The 21,147-nt window shown below is 46.1% G+C and overlaps 1 protein-coding gene across 1 annotated transcript in view; it reads left to right on the plus strand.

Annotated features, from left to right (window-relative positions):
- VPS13D (vacuolar protein sorting 13 homolog D) overlaps window positions 1-21,147 on the plus strand; it is a 130,392-nt gene that overhangs the window by 92,346 nt on the left and 16,899 nt on the right. Inside the window, exons 66-67 of the mRNA XM_072977709.2 lie at window positions 13,585-13,717; window positions 14,495-14,690. Coding sequence (XP_072833810.2) covers window positions 13,585-13,717; window positions 14,495-14,690 — 329 coding nt within the window. The remainder of the gene's footprint in view (window positions 1-13,584; window positions 13,718-14,494; window positions 14,691-21,147) is intronic.

Here is a 21,147-nt window from a genome sequence, read left to right on the forward strand (position 1 = left end):
CCTTTGAAAGCTAGCCCAGCTATTGCAAATAAATTACAGTGGTGCCTGCATGACGACGACAATCCGTTCCAGGAAAATCGCTGTACAGCGAAATCGTCATCATGCGGAAAAAAAAACCCATTGGAATGCATTGAAAAACGTTTAATGCGTTCCAATGGGGAAAATACTTCGTCGTCCAGCGAAGATCACCCATAGAGAACTGCAGATCAGCTGTTTTAAATCGCTGTCTTGCGAAGCTTCTGTCCGGAAAACACCCATTTTGCAAAGGGAAGCCATCCATTTTGCGAAGGGAAGCCATTTTGCGGAGCCGGAAAAATCGTCGTTTTGCAAACAAACGGTTCGCGAAGCAAGTACCTAATCGACGTCAAGCGAAAATCCCCCATAGGAAACATTGTTTTGCGATTGCTATAGCAGTCGCAAAAAAGTCATCGCCCTGCGGTTTCGTCATCTAGCGCGGCACCACTGTATCTCATCACTGTGCATGATGGCCCAACCAAACTGATACACTGTGGTCCTCACTTCCCTGCAGGAAGAGCATCATTTCCACATGTCTGCTCTTGCCTGCAACCTTCATCCTGATTCAGGAGAGTGAGAGATTTCCACGCCCTTGTCTACATTGCATCCGTTCTCGGCCAGCAGCAGCAAACCTCTGCTCTCCACCGAAGTCTAGCGTGGTGCTTCTCAACCCCCAGGGCATGCCCGCTCAGCATGGAAGGGAGGCACACTTTCTAAACCAACCAGTGCTTTTTATATGTTTGCAGTCATAATATTTCAAATTTCATATAAAATTGTTAGGAGAGGCATGGTTGAATGCAGCCATGACATTTTTATGTTTACCGAAAGGGGGCATAAGATCATAAAAGCTAAGAAAAACGTTCTCTAGAAGAACTTGTGAATACAGCCCCCTCTGTTACCTCCTTCTTTTTTTAAAAAAAAAAATGGGATTCAGAAGGTGCAAATAATGAGGGAATGTCTGCGTCCCTTTTATAACAAGACCAAATTTTAACAACCTTTTTTTTTAAAGAAAGGGGAGTCTGCAAGAATTGCCCCGAAAAATTCCCCATATTTATGGGCTGCGTCTGGTTTTGCCATTATATAGGGTTTTTTTTCCTGTTTAATCGCGGCCTTGATTATTCCCATAATGGTTTTTCCATGTATCTTGGAGCATGCACTGGCTGAATGGCCTCTTTCAAGTCGGAGAGGTTCTGTGTATTTAAGTTGGCACAGAAACCCAGGTTAAAGAAAGTTCACTCCAGACGGTTTGGGCCACCACGTGATCCCTTGGAGGCGGGCTGTTTTTCTGTGTTAAGAAAGGACTTTGATCCTAAATATAGGCTCATGAGGGAATTTCCATTCCATCTGTGACAGAAGCCCTAGCACTTGCTTTTTAAAAAAAAAAAAAGAAAACTTTTATTTCTTCACATCCGTTGTAGATATATAGATATATGCATGCATGCACAACAGTTTCAAACTATTATTTTCGTATTTGCATTGCTAACCCTAAATCAATCCCTCCTCTTGGCTAGAAGGAACAGATGCTGAATTTTCAGCTGCAGGGTAAAATTCAGTCCTTTTTTATTTCCTAAATTGGAAGCTTCTGTTTCATTACAGTGTTTACCACTGAGAAAGAGTGGGTTTGGGGAGGTTGTTAAAGAGGTATTTATGCATTAGAGTTTTTAGTTCGAGTGGCATTTGGTTAGAAGCTGCTTAAAGTACTAGAGGTGAGATGGGTAGAACATTTGCTTTCTTGGACTACAGCTCCCAAAATCCCCTCGTCAACATGGCAGCTGGCTGAGGGATTTGAGTAAATGTGGCTCAGTAAGTTGGGTCTCTGGCTGCAGAGCCAGAGGTTGGGAATTTGATTCCCCCGCTGGGCGTCTTAGGAGAAAGGCCAGCCTGTGTAGCCTTGGGCAAGCTGCATAGTCCAAGGGCGCCCCCCAGAGGAAGAAAATGGCAAAACAAACCCCCCGGAAACTCTGGAGACAGTCATGGTAAGTCAGAATTGACCTGAGGACACGTAATGAATTAACAGGGAAAAAAAAGCAAACGTTGAGCTCTTAGTTTGCTTCTAAAAATTGGTTTGGTTGCCCGTTGCTCTGGAAATGTAAGGAAAGCAGTGATCCTGCTTTAAAATCATAAATGTATAAACCAAATACCAAAAAAAAAAAATCTGCCTGAGACAAGAGTAAATAAAAATCTGTAATTCCATAAGATGCAGCAATTTTTTAGGAGAAGAAAACAGGAAAATATAATTGTTTTCTTCGCTCCATAAGACGCACAGACTTTCCACACACACCCCTGTTTTGTGGGGAAAAAGTGTGTCTTATGGTGCAAAAAATACGGTATTTTTAAATTTTGAATTGTTTTTTATTGAAATAAGTTATTTTTATATATGTATTTGTTGGTGTTTTTTTTAAAAAAGGCCCGTATGTTGTGTATTCGAGCCTGAGGAAGTGGATTTCATCCACGAAAGCTTGCTAGTTGTTTATTTATTTATTTATTTTAGTGGTCCAATAACAAGTATCCCCTGCTCTTGGTTTTCTGTATGATGAAAGTTTCGGTTTAAATGTGGCGTAACTCAAAAATCTCAGTATGTAATCTGGGGGGGTTAGCAATTCTAACTCTATATTTGTGCCACCACAAATGGCACGCCCATCTATTAATTCAAATGCATTGCACCTCTTTGTCATGTATATAGTTATAGGAACATCAAGCTGCATGTTTTTGCGTCTAATTTTTATGGTATCTGTTTCTGTGGTGTGAATTAAGAGGACTTGAGTGGCCCCTCTCTTTGGGACTAAGGTGACCATCTCTGCTTCTCCTTACCTCAATTCTCTTAAAGTGGGTGAAATGTGGCCTCTGGGCTTCGTGTGACCTCAAAACTACTGTTGTGGCCCTCAAAGACCCCCTAAAATAGGGAAAATAAAAACTAGGTAAGAATTGCCACTGCAAAAAGCATATTCTTTATTGGCTGTGCAGACTTCTAGTTTAAGAGTCATTAGTTAATGTTAGTTTAACTTGTCTCACAAGAAAGCTGGCCACATATATTATTGTTTACAGTGCTTTTCCCTTGCCTTACTTACTAGTCATCCTAATTTTGATCAAGGAAGTTTTCAATTGCTGAGTTTTCACTTCCCACAATGAGACATCCGGAAATAACAAGTAGGCCAGTCAACCTGGGAGTCTCATTTCAGGAACGCATTGCAGCCTCCGAGTGCACTTTTGTTCAATTAAAATTATTAAGGCAAAGAACAGGAGTTTAAAACAAAAATAGCCCCTGCTTTAAGAAGTTACCCAACTGACAAGATGCTCTGTTTCACACAAAGCACATCCCGTTAACCTGAGTGGGGAAGAATTCTATTTGTCCTTTTTATTGAAATCCATGGAATCTAAGATGGAGAAATTTGGACTGGATTCTGCACTTGGTATTTAGACAGAGCCGGTAACCAACTCTGCTTAGGGCGCAGATGTCCTCTCGAGTTGTAAACTCGTCTAACTCCGTAGAGTTATCGAAATTGCAGCCAGAGGGCTGCGTAAGCCAAAAAAGAAAGATCCCAGCCCTGATGAGGGTAAAAGCAGGCATTATAACCCACAATTAGAAGAGGAAAATCCATAAATCCCACCATCTCCAGAGTCTACAATATATGTGAATGCCAGGCGCATGGGAAATGCATAAGAAGAACGGGAAATTTTAAAGAACTCAGGCCAATGAGAAGTAGGGTCCCATGGCAGGAGATGATAACAAGAAAAGGAGTCCGAGAAGGGTGGGATGTTTTAGAAAAGCGAATTCTAAAAGCACAACTGCCAACCATTCCAACAAGAAGAGGATGAGATGAGATGAGCAAGAAATTCCAGAAGCAACAAAAAAGCAATCTTAGAAAGGGTGTTGATCAGCAAATTTTTGTGTGTGTCTGTGTGTATCCCCTTTCCACAAACAAGATACTGAAACAGAATGTAACAAGGATACATTCCATTCAAGAAAGTAGCAGAACAGTCTCATAAGAAGCACATACAAGCATCAGTTGCTAGACATTTAGCCAACGATACAATCAGGCCCATCCTTGGGCTTGGCTAGTTAGCAACCATGGCCACAGAAAGATGCAACAGAAGAACAGAGAGGGAGGCAGTGGCCATTCCAAGAAAAGGACACTGTTTGGCCTGGGTCGTAAATGGGACAGTCTCCTCTGGGGATCGTGGCCAAAGCACAATGATGTAGATCTTTCGAAAGGATCCGCGTGGATAGAGAGCCGGAACCATCTGAGCGGCCTTTATTTCAGGCTGCCAGGGGCAGCAAAATGGGTGGGGGAGGGCAAGGGGGGGAGAGATGTGGACGTGAGAGTCATAGCAAAGTTACGTCAGAGTTATGAGAACCAAGCTGGGCAAGACTCAAGCCATGGGTGGGTGGGTAAGGAAGGAAAGGTCGTCAACTTCTGCCGACTTATTCGTTGTTAATTCGTTGTGTTACTATTGCGCCTCTCTGCCAGGGTGTTCCCAGTGGGATATGCGGTTTTCCTCCTCTTAATACTTCTGTGAGGTGAGTCAGGACACCCAGCTCATGTCATCTCTGAATGGGGGGACCAAAATTCCCTCAAAGCGGCATGCACGCGCAGTCCGAGCTCCATTGTCGCCACGCACCAACGGCCAGTTTGTTTTGTTCTGGTTTTGCCTGAAACCCTGCGCCCCCTGCCCGCGCAGCAAGGCCGGAAATTAGAGGGAATACTGGTGAGATCCAAGCCCCAGTCCGTTGCTTGGAGTGTGGGCCCCAAGAGGTTCTGTGTCCTGGCCATGCTGAAATAAGCCTTTTATCAGAGAAAAGACACTTTATACATTCTCGATCTGCTGCCGGATAGGTCAGTGATTTAGACCTCTGGCTGTGGAGCCAGAGACTAGAAGTTTGATTCTCCTCTCGTGCCTCCTGGATGGGGGCTGGACTTAATGATCCATAGGGTCCCTTCCAGCTCCGCATTTCTGAGTTTATCTAAGATTATATATTTGGGCCTTCCATTCCTGCACATGTGCTGTACTCCCCAGACCCTATGTTCAGAATTTCTAAAGGCCACCAGATTGGTTTCCCCTGCTGTTTCTGGTTACACCGACGGGTGACATCTGTGTTTTGGATGGAGTCCTGCCTTTCAGGGCGGTGCTCGAGCTGGGTTAGAAGCATTTGTTTAAAAGATCTGCTGCATGCTATGCCTTTTATGCCTCCCAGTAGCCCAGCCTAGATCAGTTGCTGGCCAAAGATACCTTAAGTCACCAGGATGACCCTGTTGGCTGTAGGACCTTAGTTTATCTCACAGCCTCCTACAGAAATCCCGCCCGAGGGCTCACCTGGCATTAAAGGTCTGGCCGCCTCTCAATTCCAAGACTTGCTGGAAATGGAGACTTGCCCCCTTTCAAGCGAACTGCAGTATAACGTTTCAAGAACAGAAAGTGGGAAGAGGGGAAATCAGCGTGGCTTCAACGGGGCAATAAAGGTTCGGAAAGCTATAAATACAAGCAATGGAGGAACTTGGCAACGTGAGCTCGGCTTTCATGTTAAAAAATTTCATGTTTTCTTGGGGAGTTTGAGTTTCTGCTGAACCAGCTGCAGCTGTCGTTCCCTCCCCGGCCCCCTCCTTCAATCCACCGGCCCAAACTTTGCATCAGTCGCTGGCTTCGGTCAGAGTTGATGAGGAATATAAGGGCACGACAGGAAGAGAAGTTTTCCGTCTGGGCTACAGAAGGGTTCAGCGGGGACCGAACAATGACAGACTCTCAGGCCCCCCAGAAGGCTGTACTGCCTACAGCCGGGGGCCCTACCCCCCCGCCCCCTGGTAATAAAGGGATGGGTGAAAGTAGCCAGTGGAAACAGTACTGAATATTTGATCCCTGAAATTCTGCTGCCTAAACTCTGCAGGGTTTTTGGAGAACTCCATGGACTTTTAAGAATGGGCTCTAGCTGGGGTTAATCAGATTTCCCAAGTGCCCCCCCCCCAAAAGCTGAAAAGAACTATTCTTAGAGATCTGTGCTTCCCAGAATCCTCCAAAATATTGTGTCTGGCTCAGATTCAGGTTCTTGAATCAGGCATGATCTCTGCTGGGCCTCTTCTCTCTTGGTCTTACCTATCCTCTCATGAAAGCTGAGAGCAATACAAAACGTAGGGCCGCCCCTGCTGATTTCATTAGATTGAAAATGTGAAATACTCTGAATGTAGTAAAAGTAGAAAGGTAGCACCAGAAGGGTCCCCAGAGGTCATCCAGCCCAACCCAGCAACCTAGTTTGACCAGAACAAAGGCTGACTCACTGCTGATCACATTTTTAGGAAATTTCTTTGGGATGTATGTTTTGGCCGTACCGGTTCAAGCTTTGATGATGGCACAATCAGCGCGGTGGGGGTGGCATTTGGAGAATGAAATCATTATCTGGAGAACAGAGGGATGCATGGAATCTGAAATCCAGGGGGAACGCCCTCTTACAGAGGCTGGGCAGAAAGGTGGGCTTTGAGCAAGGGTCCGTAGAAGACCCCGGGTATGGCCTGCTGGGCAGAACGGGCATCGAAGAAGGGTGGAGGGTGCTCACATCCTGGACAGAGGTGCATTGAGGTTGTGAAAACGGAGGGCTCTGAAGGTAAGGATGAAGCTTGTGCCAGATCCAGGGCTAAACCAGAGGTCAGTGTAAATAGCTTTCCTCTGTTCCTTTTCACCCTACCAGTTGCTTTGCATGTCCTGAACTTCTTTGATGTCCTCGGTTATTTGTAGAACAGACTGTCCCTTGACTTGCGGCTGCTGGCCTGGGTGACGCGACGTACCGTTCTGCTCCTCTCTCAATTCAGCCTTGAAGCTAATTTTGTACAAGCACCGAGCTGTGAGATGATAGGTGTTGCGTAATGCGTCTTGTGCCTTGGAGGAGACGCGCCCGCCCGCTCTTCCTCCTGCTCTGTAAACCTGCAGGCAACAATGGATGGCTTCGAACCTTGGTGAGGGAACAGTTTGATCTGGACCCTCCATCCCCTGGAATAAGGAAGCATTCAGAAGCAGACGGAGGAGTCCTTTTTGGCTGCCTTCGCCCCCTCCTTGCGCCAGACCTTTTGATACGTAGAGCTAAAAAAGAACCTCTTGAGCAGCTTCGTTTTTTTAAATGGTTCTCTTGCCAGCCCTTGCCGTTCAGTCCCCTTAGTAAATCGTTGCCAAGGACCTCTCTCTTGTGCCTGTCAAAGCAACTTTTTCCAAGAAGAACCGGGAGCCTGGGGGCACCTTGCAAACTCACACAAGTTTTGTTTGGTGTAAGTTGACATGGACTGGAGCCCCTTTCTTGAGAGGCATCTCCTTTGGAGAAATGAGCTGCAAGGCATCCGTTCCCTCCCCCGAAACGGATGAAATTAAGCGTGTGCAAGACTTCTTTGTTGACTTTGCTGCGGTGGATTCTTGCGGCCGTCCCCATCCCACTTCCCGTTTTCCAAAAAAAAAGAGAGAGAACTGAACCGCAGTCTGCTGGATTTCCCGTGCTTTTCTCCTGGGTATCCCCAAACTGAAGAACAATTGTTCAGGTCGTACACAAATTAGCCACTATCTGATATAGAAAGGCTTCTTGCGTTACAGTGTCCCCTTAGCCAGATCGGATAGGCAGAGGAGGAAAAGAAGGATCAGAGCGGCCCATATGCTTTGAAGTTCCCAGACAGAGTGATATCCTTCCTTCATCCCACCACCAAAACTATGCTCCGCTCAAATGAAGGAAACTACTAGCTCATGTCAACTTACACCCGGGGCCCAACTGGCTCAGAATTGACCCCTCTGACTGCAACCATAGCTCTTGAGCATTCTTTCCTAGCCATTCCTGGAAATCTTCTGTTCCTTGGCGGTATCTCATCCAAAGACCAACCAGGCCTGATCCTGCTTCCATTCCAAAATCAGATAAAATTGGTGCGTTCAGCATGATGTGTCTTTGTTATATATTTTCACTTTTTCCAACATAACAGCAATCCTATGGATTAATGACATCCAGAAGGACTCGTCAACAGCCCTGCTCAGGACTTGCAAACTCAAACTCATGGCTTCGTTTATTGAGTCAATCCATCTTGTGTTTGATCTTCCTCTTTTCCTGCCACCTTCAACTTTTCCCATCCTTATTGCTCTTTCTGGTGAATCTTACCTTCTCATGATATGCCCAAACCAAATGCGTCATTTTTGCTTCTGGAGAAACTTCGAGCTAAATTTTCTCTTAGATGCCTTTCCAGCAACCCTTAGATAGCATTCACAAAGCTCTCCTCCAGCACTGCATTTCAGATAAGTTTTCCCTGTCAGCTTTCTGGATGGTCCCATCTTCCACATCTTTGCATAGCAGTTTGCAGCACCAGAGTTTGCTTAATCCAATGACACATCCTTACACTAAGTTCTTTTCTAGCTGTCTTTTGGAATCTTAGTCTTCTGTGTTTTATGAGTCATCGATCAAGGCTTTTGGCTTACTTTCTTTTGGCTACAGTAGTTGTGTTTCTGCATCCTTCTCCAATTATATTTCTAGTTTCAGTTGTGTTGGCAAACATTAGAATATGTTTGGAAGCAAAGGCTACTATCGTTAACCAAGTGGCCATGATCCCAGCCTGTTTGGATTCTGCCAAGGTCTCCTTTCTTCACAGGTACATTTTGATCCTTCGAGTATCAGTACCAAATAAGGATGTGAGCCAGGCTGCCTCCTTGTCTTCATAGGGTGGTAGGTGAAGGAGAGCCCCAGCTTTGTAGATAAGAGGGCAGAAACCTTTTCTTAGTGAGGCCAGCTCTCTTTCTTAATTTGTCCTTCACGAAAGCTTATGGCAAATCGAGGGTGATTGTCTATAAAGTTTCAGAAACCATAAGTCTTATTTTGCAAATCCATATCTCAATTAGACGTTGCAGGCTTATGGAAAACCAGAGCCTTCCCGCCCCATCTTCATTTTTCTTCTTCCTTCCTTCCTTTTGTGATGTAGAGACAGCCACCCTAAATGGGCTCCATCTTCCATTTCCTCGGCTTAGCAAAGAGCTGCGTTTGGTATTTTGGTGGCTTAAATATTAACATGCTTGATTTCTTTTAAAGTAGGCTCAGATGAGCTTCAGAAAACAGCAAGGACTGCTCGGTAGACGACGCCAACATGTTTGACCGCTTGGCCTTTGTGAGCGTAAACAAGAGTAGCCTCTCCCCCCCTTCTCTCCTTCCAATCATCCTACCCCACCCACCCCCATGCCATCCCCTGTGGAACAGGAGGTCGTGGGGCTGAGGGTTTGTGTCGTCAAGTGTTGGAGGTAGGCGTGACGAAACGTACGTGAATAGCCGAGCGATCTCGGAAGGAGGCCGTGATCCGTGTGGTCAAGCGAAGCCCTCGGGTCCACTTGGACATTCAGGGGAACCTTTGGCACCCTCTCCAAAAGACAGCCACTTTTGGACAAAACTGGATCCGAAGAAATAAAAACATGCAAGGCTAAGCAAAAGACTGTGAGGTTTTTTTGGGGAGGTGGGGGGAGTGGGATGGTCCCTTCCTGCAACCAGTCTGGCTTTATTTGGGTCTTCTCCCTGCTCGGGACATTTTCCCAGATGTTTCAGTCTCTTTCCCCCCCCCCCCCCCGCAGCCTGTGCCAGATCCTTTAGGAGAAGGGAAGGAAAAGTTTGCCCGGCTCCTCTCTCTCTCTCTCTCTCTTGTGCAGGCTCTCTCTTCCTCCTTTTCGGAAAAGTTATCCGTTAAAAGGGTATGAGTTGTTTAATAAAGGGTAGCTTGGCCTCTCGGTGAACCCGCCAGTGACTCTCCGATTGGGGTCATTCCGAGTTCATCCCTTGGAGTTTTGACTGCCTTCTGTGTATGTGAAAACAGCCGGCTGCTCCTGCAGGGATCACTCGGTTTAGGTCTGTAACACAAAACGATTGCCACGGAGGCACCTGCCGGGCAGCCTGATGGGGAGCCCCTGGCAGGATGGGGAGAAGTGGTGCAGCCCCTTCTCCCCCTCCCCAATCCGGCCTCCGGGGTAGGGGAGAAAGGAGCGCTTCCCCCCCCCAACTGTATTCTCTACCCTCCCCAAACCCTCTTGGCTAATCAGGCATCCCCCGCAGACAGACTCGTTAGGGGGCTCCCCAGATCACGGTGCAACATGCGGCTGTCAGGATGCATTAGCCGCCACCGCGAACGAGGAGATGTGAGCTAATTTAAGCCCCCCACCCACCCATGGTAATCAGGCTTGAGTTATGGGGAAGGCGGGAAGCAGAGAATACATGTTGTCGGCCGCAGCTGCGGCTGGTCGCCCTTCTGGTGGCCCACAGGTTAGGGCTGGGCGCAGCGGGGGAACGGAGCGCGTCTCTTTGAAAAAACAAATAGTGGCGAAAATCCGCTTGCCTTCCCAAAATAAATCTTCCAATACTCTACCAGTTTGGGGGATTCTGGAAACCTCGTGTGCCAGAAGGGGTTCCTTTTAGCCTCCCTCCCGAACAGAATCGACTTAGACCTGCAGTGTGCGCTTGATGTGACATTGTCACCCGGAGCCAGTCGTAAACAGCTTCTTCTCCTGGTCATGCAAGGAGCGAAAACAATAAACTGTTTTTGTTTATTACATTTGCTTCATAGGTAAAAAACAAACTACAAAAATAGCAATAATTGCAGTTTGTTTAAACAAACATGAACAGTTTAAACAAACATGAACCAAGAAGAGAGAAAGCCTCAGTGAATCTGTGGATTCTTGCTGCTGGACCACGATTTGGGTCCAGCCACTCGCTTCAAAGCATTAGACAACCCTAATCTTATGAAGTCCGTAGACAGCAATGCCGGTCCAAAAAATGTCTCTTCTTTATCTCTTACTTTTCTGAGCTCGGCTCAATGATGGTGTTGTTCTTAATGTGTAACGCCTGTTAGCCTCCACTGATATGCAGAAGATACAGTGTTCCTAGCTGACTGTTTAGTTGATACACGAAGATTACTGAATAAAGTCCATGAAATAAACAGTGGGCATGGTCTAAAAAGGAACGTTAAGAAACCAAGCAATCAGGGTAGCTGTCCAAAAAGAAAAGAAAAGAGAACCGCAGCTAAAGAGATGAAATGAAATTGTGCTCTAGGCTGGCAACTATACATTTCCTTGGCATCTGCTTGAATGAGCCATGTACAATAGGAATCCCAATACGCATGGCTCGTGGCAGTTTCTCCAAGGTTGAGAGAGCAATGTGCAAGAAAAACATAAGATTTAAGAAGGTATGTTACATGGTGAAGAATATTCTCAGTTCTCATGTACAGCATGGAACTGTGGGCCAACAGGACAATTTAAAATGTAGAGGAATTTGCAATGTGGGCTTATTGCAGGATGTTAAGAAGTTCCCCAGAACTTTTGACTTCAAAAGGGGCACAGAAACACATTAAACATTAACTTGGCTGAGCTTGTGACTCTGTAAACAAAGGTGAGGAAATTCAAAAGTCCAGGGCTGGCTTGTGGCATCTTTGAATTCATTCCCTTTTGCATAAGCATTGGGTGTGTTTCATGAGTCAAAGAAAAAAAAATGCATCGCCAAGCCTATCAGCAGGAGTTGCAAAGACTGAAAGGCCGTTGTTGATTCTGTGTTTCCTATCCCTTCGTCCAGCACTTGTTGTCTTCTCCCGGCTCTTGCCCTGAGGCTTAGCTATGGCAACCTCCCCAATCGCATGGCATCACAGCATGTTCCAAACAGCTCCACTCAAAAGTCCTCCAAACAAAGAAGAGCTTTGCGAAGAGTCACTTGCTGTTCTTGAATGCATGAAATAAGCTCCGGGAGTTCCCATATCAAATCAGATGAATGAGGCACTGCGATGCAGGTCATGACTGGTCTTTTCTGCCATGCTCCCTCTCACCAACAGAGGTTCAAGTGTATTTGCATGAAAGCCAATAGAATCATGGCATGGTTGAGCTGGAAAGGGGCCTCTAAGGCCATCGGGTCCAACCCCCTGTTCAAAGTGGGAGTCCAAAGTTGGGTGGCTCTCCAACTTTCTCTTGAAATGCCTAGAGCGTTGGAGTGCTTACCACTCCCAAGGTCATTGAGACCACTGAACCAACATATAAGAGGTTACAAGACTATTAAGCTACTTTTAAAATGCAACTTTTTAAATACCCTCCCCCTCCCAAAAAAAAAGGGGCTAGTTACAGGTAACTACAATTAAATTATGACAGCCAACCTTTGGTGTGCATGTATGTATGTGTATATGTATGCATTTGAGCTCTGTTCCTCCTTTCTCTCGACACTGGCTTAGGACTAGACTTTAAAGCAATTAAAAGCAGATACCTATGGAAGCAGAGCAAAAAAACTGGTGTGGAAATAATACGTTCAACAGAAGTAGTGTGCGAATCTGTTAAAGCCCCTTTCACAGCAATAAGTCAAAAGCTGGAACCCTGTCTCAATAGAAGTGTTTTGCTCAGTGGCCAGAGACAGTGAAGAGTAAGGGCAGCTTCCCCTCCCTCACCAAGAAGGCTGTTCTTGAGCATTCCAAATTTTAGCCCGGACTAAAAGCTAAGCCTTTAAAAAGGTCTTGGTGGTTGACCTGATGCTTAAAAGTTGAAGTCAGGAAGCACCATCTGGGGGGAAAATGGCACCACCTCTGAGTAACACTAGAAATATCCTCATAACACCATTGGCTGAAATTCTGTTGCTTAGCCTAGCTGGTTGCACTAGAGTAGGCTGATTGGATCCACTCAAGTTCCATTGATTCAAAGGAGCCTATCCCAACTGCAGCTTACTTTGCCCAACGTAAGTCGCAACGAGAGCAGGCCCCTTTGAATTAATGGGGTTCATGGAGGCGTTGACTCCCCAAATCCCTGTGGACTCAGTGAGCCTACTCTAATGCAACTTGCCATGCTAATAACAGGATTTCGGCCAATGGGTTGGGCTGTAAGAACCTGTGGTTCAAACCCATCAAAGGTGGTAGCTTGGAGGGAATGGCAAGTTCTCAACTGATGGACTTCTTAGAATAGTTTTGAATGTACTGTTCCTTCTCTCAGGGATTAGTTCAGCCAGAGCAGGAAAAAAACAAGTCAGGGAACAGAACAGTTAGAGGTGGCTGCTGAAAGGTTCTTGCTACATCAGTCCTCCTCATAGTGGGAGGTGGGTTAGAAAGTCCCTGCAATGTCCAGGGATCCATCCCCCTAAGCCAGAGGGAGCCACATCTGAAGAGAAGCCTTTATTCTTGTTTGCCCTCCACCATTTCCAAATATTCTTGCCACTCTGACTTAAAACATCCTTGTATGACCTCTTGGGGGCTTTTCTGATTACTCTATTTGTAATTGATCTGGCTTCTCCTTTTGCATATACGAGCAGGACTTGTTTGCCCTATTTGCTAAGGAAGGAGCTTGATGCATTAATCCTAAATATCCATAGAAAATGACAGTTGACTTTCACAGGTGTGTGTCTTATTTGTGTGTATTGTCATATATCTGCTTTGTTTTGGAGCCTTACATTGAGCGGGGGATTGAACGTGTTGGCCTTATAGGCTCCTTCCAACTCAGTTATTCTGTGATTCTATGATAAGCCCTATTAAATTCTTTCCTTATGACATGTGTCCTGCCCATTTACTGGGGGAGAAAAAAATATGCATTCATGTTTTAATGTTTCCTTTATTCCTTTTTGTCTTACAACAGTTTACCGGGACTTTATCCGATGGCCTGGGAAAGACTATGGATAACCGGCATCAGACGGAACGAGAATATATCCGATACCACGCGGCAACAAGTGGTGAACATCTCGTGGCCGGCATCCAGGGACTGGCTCATGGTAACATGTTAATTAAAAAACGTGTCTGACGCTCTACCATGGATTTTTGTTGAAAGCCACAGTAGGAGCAAGTAATAATTGTTTGTACATGTTGTTGTTATGCATCATTGAGTCACTTCAAACTTTCGACAGCTCTAAAAAAGTTTTCAAGATTCGAGAGACTGAATCATCGGTTTGCTTCTCTGGCTGAGCAGGAATTTGAACCCAGATCTCCTGTAGTCCTAGTAAGACACACGGCCCACTGAACCACATGGGCTCTCTTAACGTCTCCATAGCCTGCCATTTAAAGAACTGGTCTGGTTTTGCTTTAGGGATGTTTGCTTTCCCCCAAATTAGAAGTGTGAAAAACGCTGTCTAGATTGGCCTTTCTTGTCACTTGAGTCCATCAACGTATGATGAGACTCCTCAATGAGGAAGCTCAAGCCATGCCAAATTCCTCCTCTCCAGCATGAGAGTGAAACACAGAGGCTTAGTTTTGAAAGATACAAGCACACCATCTGGTGCTTCTGATTCTCAGAATGAAACAAAGCAAAGGCCGGCATAGTTTTATACCATTGTTCAGTATGCACAGAAAGTTCTCACCAGTTGGAGAAGTCTTGTCCACAATGCCAAGAAATATCTCTCTGGTCCAAACATGGAGGAGAATCTTGTAATCCTTACCCCTACTGAGATGTTCAAGGAACAGGTCATTGGAAGTGTGATCAGGGGGAATGCTCACTGTCCTCTCCTTCTCTCTCACTGTTGAGCTACTTGACTTTGTCATTTTATTCGACACAGGTATCATTGGTGGATTAACAAGCGTGATCACCTCAACCGTAGAAGGTGTGAAAACTGAAGGGGGAGTCAGTGGTTTTATATCCGGCCTCGGGAAAGGACTTGTAGGAACTGTAACGAAACCAGTGGCCGGCGCTCTGGATTTTGCCTCTGAAACAGCCCAAGCAGTGAGAGAGACGGCCACGCTAACTTGTCCCAGGTAAGTTCAGTACGTTTGCAGGGGAAATGCATTTTATCTATTCCCCACTGGGTCTTTTAATTCTATTTTCTCTCTCCATTTTCTGAGGACTGTCTCTGTTCCCTCTTCTGTTTATGCTAATTATTTTGCAGGTCTAGATTATTCTAAATGTCAAAGGAAATCATTCTTTTGAGCCTTGAGTTTTGAACGGAAGTGATGGAATCTCACCTAAAGTTGTGGCTGCATTTTTTGGTGGCAGCTGGTGGAAAGGAGTGTTGAAAAGAGGGCTGTGAATAAAAGACATGAGTGTTTTAAAATAATGGGATGTGAATCGGCATCTCATTTGAACGAAGCCAGTTTTCCAGATGGTGGCTTAGTGGCTCAGGATTCCTTCTGTGTCATTCTATTTACCTCTTCTTGATTTTCCATGTCCATAGTAGTATACTGGCAGGGCTGGACTGGCAAACTTTGATTAATTAATGCTTTACTGTCAAATAATTCTGCAAAATTGTTTAGCACAGTGGTTCCCTCCAGCCTTGGTAACCCAGATGTTCTTGGACTGAAATGCCCTGAAGCCTTCACCACTTCCCTGTGCTAGACCGGATTCCTGGGAGTTGCAGTGAGTGATACACAATTTCATCTGCACAAAAGGAATTAGACCTTATTCTGTTCAGACATTGTATGGCTGTAGAATTTCGCTTTTTGTGAGTCACAGCGCTCCTCAGAGTACTGCTTAGGAGAGGCAGTTTCATTGTTCAGGAAGTCGGAAGCTGTCTTCCATTGAATCAGGGCCAGTGGTCCATTCCACCTGGTAGTGTTGGCACATGGACCAGCCAACTGGTGGAATCAATCTATTTGTTGTCATTTAGTCGTGTCCGACTCTTCGTGACCCCATGGACCAGAGCACGCCAGGCCCTCCTGTCTTCCACTGCCTCCCGGAGTTGGGTCAAATTCATGTTGGTCACTTCGATGACACTGTCCAACCATCTCATCCTCTGACATCCCCTTCGCCTCTTGCCCTCACACTTTCCCAACATCAGGGTCTTTTCCAGGGAGTCTTCTCATGAGATGGCCAAAGTATTGGAGCCTCCACTTCAGGATCTGTCCTTCCAATGAGCACTCAGGGTTGATTTCCTTGAATCTCTACCCTTGGGCTATAGACCCTCACAGCTGTTTTGGCAGAATGATGAATGACAGAGGGATTGAGAGAGATCTGTTGGTCTGTTTAGGAAGCTTCAAAAGGGAGAAAAGAGTTTTTCTTTGCAGACTCCTCTTCCTCCTCTCTGTTCTGTTGCATATTACATGAGTGAGGATGGGGGTGGAAGGAATGATGACTAGTTGGTCACTTGAGGTTGGGTGACTTCGAACCTCTTCAACCCAGCCTCCCTTTCAGAATGGCTCTCTGATCATCAGAGACTTCAGGTTTTAATTTGTCTGACATAAGCCTGTTGGATGTTGTCTTTTCATGGGGGAAATGTACAACTACATGTGCTTGGGTTGTAAACGATTTTGCAGAGTTTTGATGGGCCAGGAAGATGTACGCTGGGTGGTGGGGGACGTGCCCAGTATCACCGCACAAGAACTAATTCTCAGGTATTCGTCATCAGGCATAAAGATGTTCCCATTAGAGCTTGATTAAAGGGGAATAGCACAGTCTGGAAGATCATGGTCCATATTATTATGTGTGTCTGTGTATGTGTGTGTGAGAGAGAGAACTCCCTCTGTTGTTTTGTTTTACCGTTCTGCTATGAATAGTTTGGAACTGAGAAAGCACTGTTCCAAATACTTTTTTGGCTTCGGGTTGCATCATCTGTGCTGTACGTGAGTCAAGCCATGTATCTTAACTCCTGGCTAAAACACAGAGAAGTAAAACAGCTCCAGCTGATGGCTGAGACGTTTCCCCCTTTCCTGCAGATGGGCAAGTATGGTGCAGAGGATCTTAAGGATGCCAGTAAGGATGATGCCCCACCACCATGTTTCCTCTGCGAATCCCTGTATTGGGAGGGGGGGGATCCCCTTCAAAATATTTAGGAATCCCATTCCTGTGTGAAGGTTTCCATTCGAAGCATTGCAACGTTCAGTCTAGAGATGCATCAGTTCTGAAGTTCAGCACTTCAATGTGCTGGGAATCCCAGCTTTGTCTCGCAAGCTATTCTGTAGCCCTTAAGTAAAGGTTCCCCTTGACATTTAGTCCAGTCGTGTCTGACTCTAGGGCGTGGTGCTCATCCCCATCTCTAAGCCGTAGAGCCAGCGTTTGTTCGAAGACCGTTTCCGTGGTGATGTGGCCAGCGTGACTAGACACGGAAGCTTGTTGCCTTCCCCCCGAGGTGGTACCTATTTATCTACTTGCATTTTTACATGCTCTCGAACTGCTAGGTTAGCAGGAGCTGGGACAAGCGACGGGAGCTCCCTCCGTTGCGTGGATTCGATCTTATGACTGCTGGTCTTCTGACCTTGCAGCCCAGAGGCTTCTGCGGTTTAACCCGCCGCGCCACCACATCCCTATTTCTGTAGCCCTTACAGAGTCAGAAAAGTCTTGGAAATGCGTGGCCAGTGTCCGACGCCTCAAAGGGATCCTTTACCTCCTGGTTATGTATTTTCCCTTGCTCGCAAAAAAACAAACAAACAAACTGTTGCATCATGCCTAGGTTTCACAGCCTATTCCCTCAGTGTGCTTCTTGACTGTGTCTGTCTTTCTCCAGCTGCTTCTGGATTCCTTATTACAGTTTGCTTTCTGTTTTTCTACCTGTTGTTTTAGTTAAAGAAGTATTTAACAGTGTTTCTGATCTGTCATCTGTGCAAGGTAACTCATGTATCAGATGTTTAATACAGCAGAACAAAGAAAAACATTATAATGATTGAAAACACCAGTGAGTCATAAACTAGCAATCCAGACCAGCAAAAGAATAGCCGATGAGAACTCCCCAGGATAAAATGCAACTCTGAACCAAATTAAAATAGTTCAGAGCTCTTCTGAAGTCCTGCAGAGATGGGGCCTGGTGAATCTAGCATGGCAGCTCATTCGAGAGTCAGGGTGCCACCCCAAAAGGGACCCTCTTACATGTCATCATAGCCTAACATCCCTGAATAGCAAACAAGTGAGAACAGACTCCCCTTGTAGAACCTTTCAAAATGTGGGCAGACAATTACAGCCGAAGGTTGTCATCTAAGTAGGGTGGACTCAGATCATTTGAATGTTTTAACGATCAAGCCATTGGGTTTCATTGGCAACCAAAGCAAACCCCGTTCAGCTGCCACATAAGTCATCCTCCTGGGCTTTCTTCCCAATACCTGGACAGCCTTGTTCGGGACCTGCTGAAGCTTCTGAGCCTTCTTCAAAGACCGTCCCACACGAAACACGTTCCAGTTGTCTAGCCCGGATGTCTCCAGTTTGCACAAAGAAACTGAAAGCGAGTCAGACCTCGCCCGCCGTCTACCATCCCCAAGATTTCTTGCCAGAGCCCCCCACCCACCCCAAGAAAACTTGTGCACTTGATCCTCCAACCTGAACTGTTTCTCTCCAACCGTAGTATATCTCGTTTAGCCCTAGGTCTGCGCCAACCAGATTCCCTCTGTTTTAATTTCTTTGTGGATTCTTGAGCCGTCCTCTGTCCCGAAACTGCCCCCAGGCACATCCTTTGGAGAATTCTGCCAGCTTCCTGAGCTGCGCAGATGGAAGTTCTCATCTCAATTTTGCCCGGCCCAGGGTGCACGGTGTGACATTTTGCTCAAATCGAAGCCGACGAATGATGGTGTTTCCTTTTGCGATGGGTTTCGTATCCTGTCTGCTAGGGCTCCTATCCAGTAGGGGAGACGCTAGTGCTGCTCCTAAAGGTATAAGGCACGAAATCTTTCCCCCCCCCTCCATTAGAAATGGAAAATTCAGGAGATGTGAGTGAACTTAGCAATCAGAAGAGTGCCTTGAAATGCTGTGTGGAGAGGGTTCACTTCGCTGGACCCTAGTGGATGCCTTGAGCCTTCCCTGTCACTCAGAGCTATACAGCACCCCGTTCCCTACCCCTGACCGCCGACGGGAGCCAAAAGCAAAAAATAAAAAATAAAAAATCCTGTCTTGCAAATGACTTTTCCTTCTGTTGGCTGAACTCTAAATACTCCCGAGCGCTCCAAAGCTCAGAACAATCTATTTTGCATTCTAGTGTCACTTATGTAAGGCTCTTACCCAATCTTGAGAAGAACTGAAAGAAATCAGTGTGTTTTCCCTTTGAACCGTTATGAGAATGCATGGCTTACTTTCACTTAGCCTCATGGACACAGATTTTCTGGCCCAGGGTAGGTAGATTTCATTGCTTTTCCCTTGCCCCCCACCCCACCCCCAGCATTCAGAGTGCTGGTCTCACTTTCAGGGAACTCCTAATTCCAATGGATATCTTGAATAAGGCAAGAGTGTGGGACTGACATGATGATGATGATGATGATGATGATGATGATGATGATGATGATGGTGGTGGTGGTGGTGATGATGATGATGATGATGATGATGATGATGATGATGATGATTTTTTAAAGACAGCCCCTTGCCATAGCGTTCATAGAAGCTTTTGCATGGGATCAAACCACCCTAGACTCAAGCACTTTCAGAGCAACAGTTGAAATGAGCAAAAAGTATTATGGGTTTTTCTGTTGCAGTACATGCAGACTCGTGACACTTGTGTTTTATTTGGCGTAGCTTATTAGAGATTCTGCCTCACCTTCATGAGATGCAAGGAATACAGCCTGAGCGGATCGCTAATAAGGTTCACGCTTGGCTGGGAAAGGCAAATCTTGAGGATGGAAATGTGAAAAGGGCTGCCTATTTTATACAATATTAAAAATGCAAATTAAAACGTATGAAAGATAAGAATAGGTACAGTATAAAGGTACCACAAATACCTTCAGGCATTCCATCGCTCTATGCCTAAAGTACAGAATGATGATAACCCTAACAGTGGTTCCTGGAATCGCAGAACTGTATGTAGATCTGGAAGGCTTCCCTAGAGTTCATCAAGCCCAGCTTCTGACAGATGCTTTCAGAGTTGCTGGGAGGTGACTGGAACATCCCGCTCTGCACCACCTGTGGTAGGTTTCCACGATCAACGTTCACCCTTCTGGGTCTGAAGTTTGCAAAAAAAAAAAAAAAAAACAGGTGGGAGAGAGAGGTAGCCTATGGTTCATGAGCTGCATCTGCTCCCTCCTTACCTGCCTTTGTACCTCTTGGCCACACAAAAAGCTTTGCTGTGCATAGCTAGCTTGGAAACATCACGGTCTACCTAAGAAACGCTCTGCCAGGCCAGGCTAAATCAGGCTTCCCGGCTAGCATCCCTCCCAGTTACAGTGGGCGGTTGGCTTGCCAGGTCGGTAGGGCTTTTCTGGGTGGAAACCTGAAAGCAGGAACTGAATCTTCTGACGTCACAAGAGGTCAGCTGATTTGTGGAAATGGACATGAGGGGAAATCTGGACAAGGAGTCTAGAATCCTCAGGAAACATGTCTAATAAAGGAAGGTGGTCACCCCATGCCAGGGAGAGAAAAATACATATTTTCAGGAGTGGCTGAAGGCATACCACATTTACAGCAACCACTGCCTTTCCTTTTAAGGTTTACATTCCTCATCAGGCACAGAAACGGGCGTCCTTCTCTCCTAGTGCTGCTCGCCTTATGCGCCCTCCCAACCTGGAGACCCTTCCTTCTGTCTCTGCTGCCATGATTTTGGGATAGCAGAGAGTCAAGCCAGAAATGTGTGTCCCCCCCCCCCAATATGGGTTGGACCTTGCCCTCCCCATCAGTGGTGTTTAGCTGAAGCCAAAGAGGGCATTGTTCTCCACATACCCCTGCAAACACACACACACACACACACACCAGTGCCAGAAACAGCCCTTCATGTCCATGCCTTCTTTCAAGATGACGTCAATATCCCTTCTGTAGGATCAGAAAGAACAGAGGAGGCCCAGATTGTTTTACATAGAGCTATCTATGTTGAGGAATTTGTCGTCAGTTCACACCTTAATCCTAGATGACTTTTCTCGGAAGGCTTTGTGGTTTGCGGTTAGCTTTGGGACCTCGGAGTGGTTCACTGAGTTGGAAGCGCAGGTCTGCCCATTCCTGCGGTGAGTCAAGGCCTCTCAAGAATCCGGGGTCAGCCGCTGGCATAGGTTGGTTGTCCTACTTCCCGCTGTCATTTTGCTTCGAGGGTCATTTTGCACCTGGGTTAAAGTTTGCAGGATCTCACGAAGTGGGTGATAAATAAATATGAAAATGATTTCTGAACCCCATGGGTCTTGGGTTCTGCTGCATTCAGTCTTCGTGAACGTGGGTGCTGGCATGCAGCACTTGCCATGCGCACAGGTGGGCCAGTGTTTGACTTCAGGTATGGTCGAAGCGTGGCCCTGAAGTGGCCGGTGCAGTTTGTATCTCTGCCAATATAGCCTGCTCCCACATATGTCTTGGTGAGCATTGATGATATGTGATGCCATTCTGTGTCAC

The sequence above is a fragment of the Pogona vitticeps genome, chromosome 7, assembly GCF_051106095.1.
Source record: "Pogona vitticeps strain Pit_001003342236 chromosome 7, PviZW2.1, whole genome shotgun sequence".
Classification (NCBI taxonomy): Eukaryota; Metazoa; Chordata; class Lepidosauria; order Squamata; family Agamidae; genus Pogona; species Pogona vitticeps.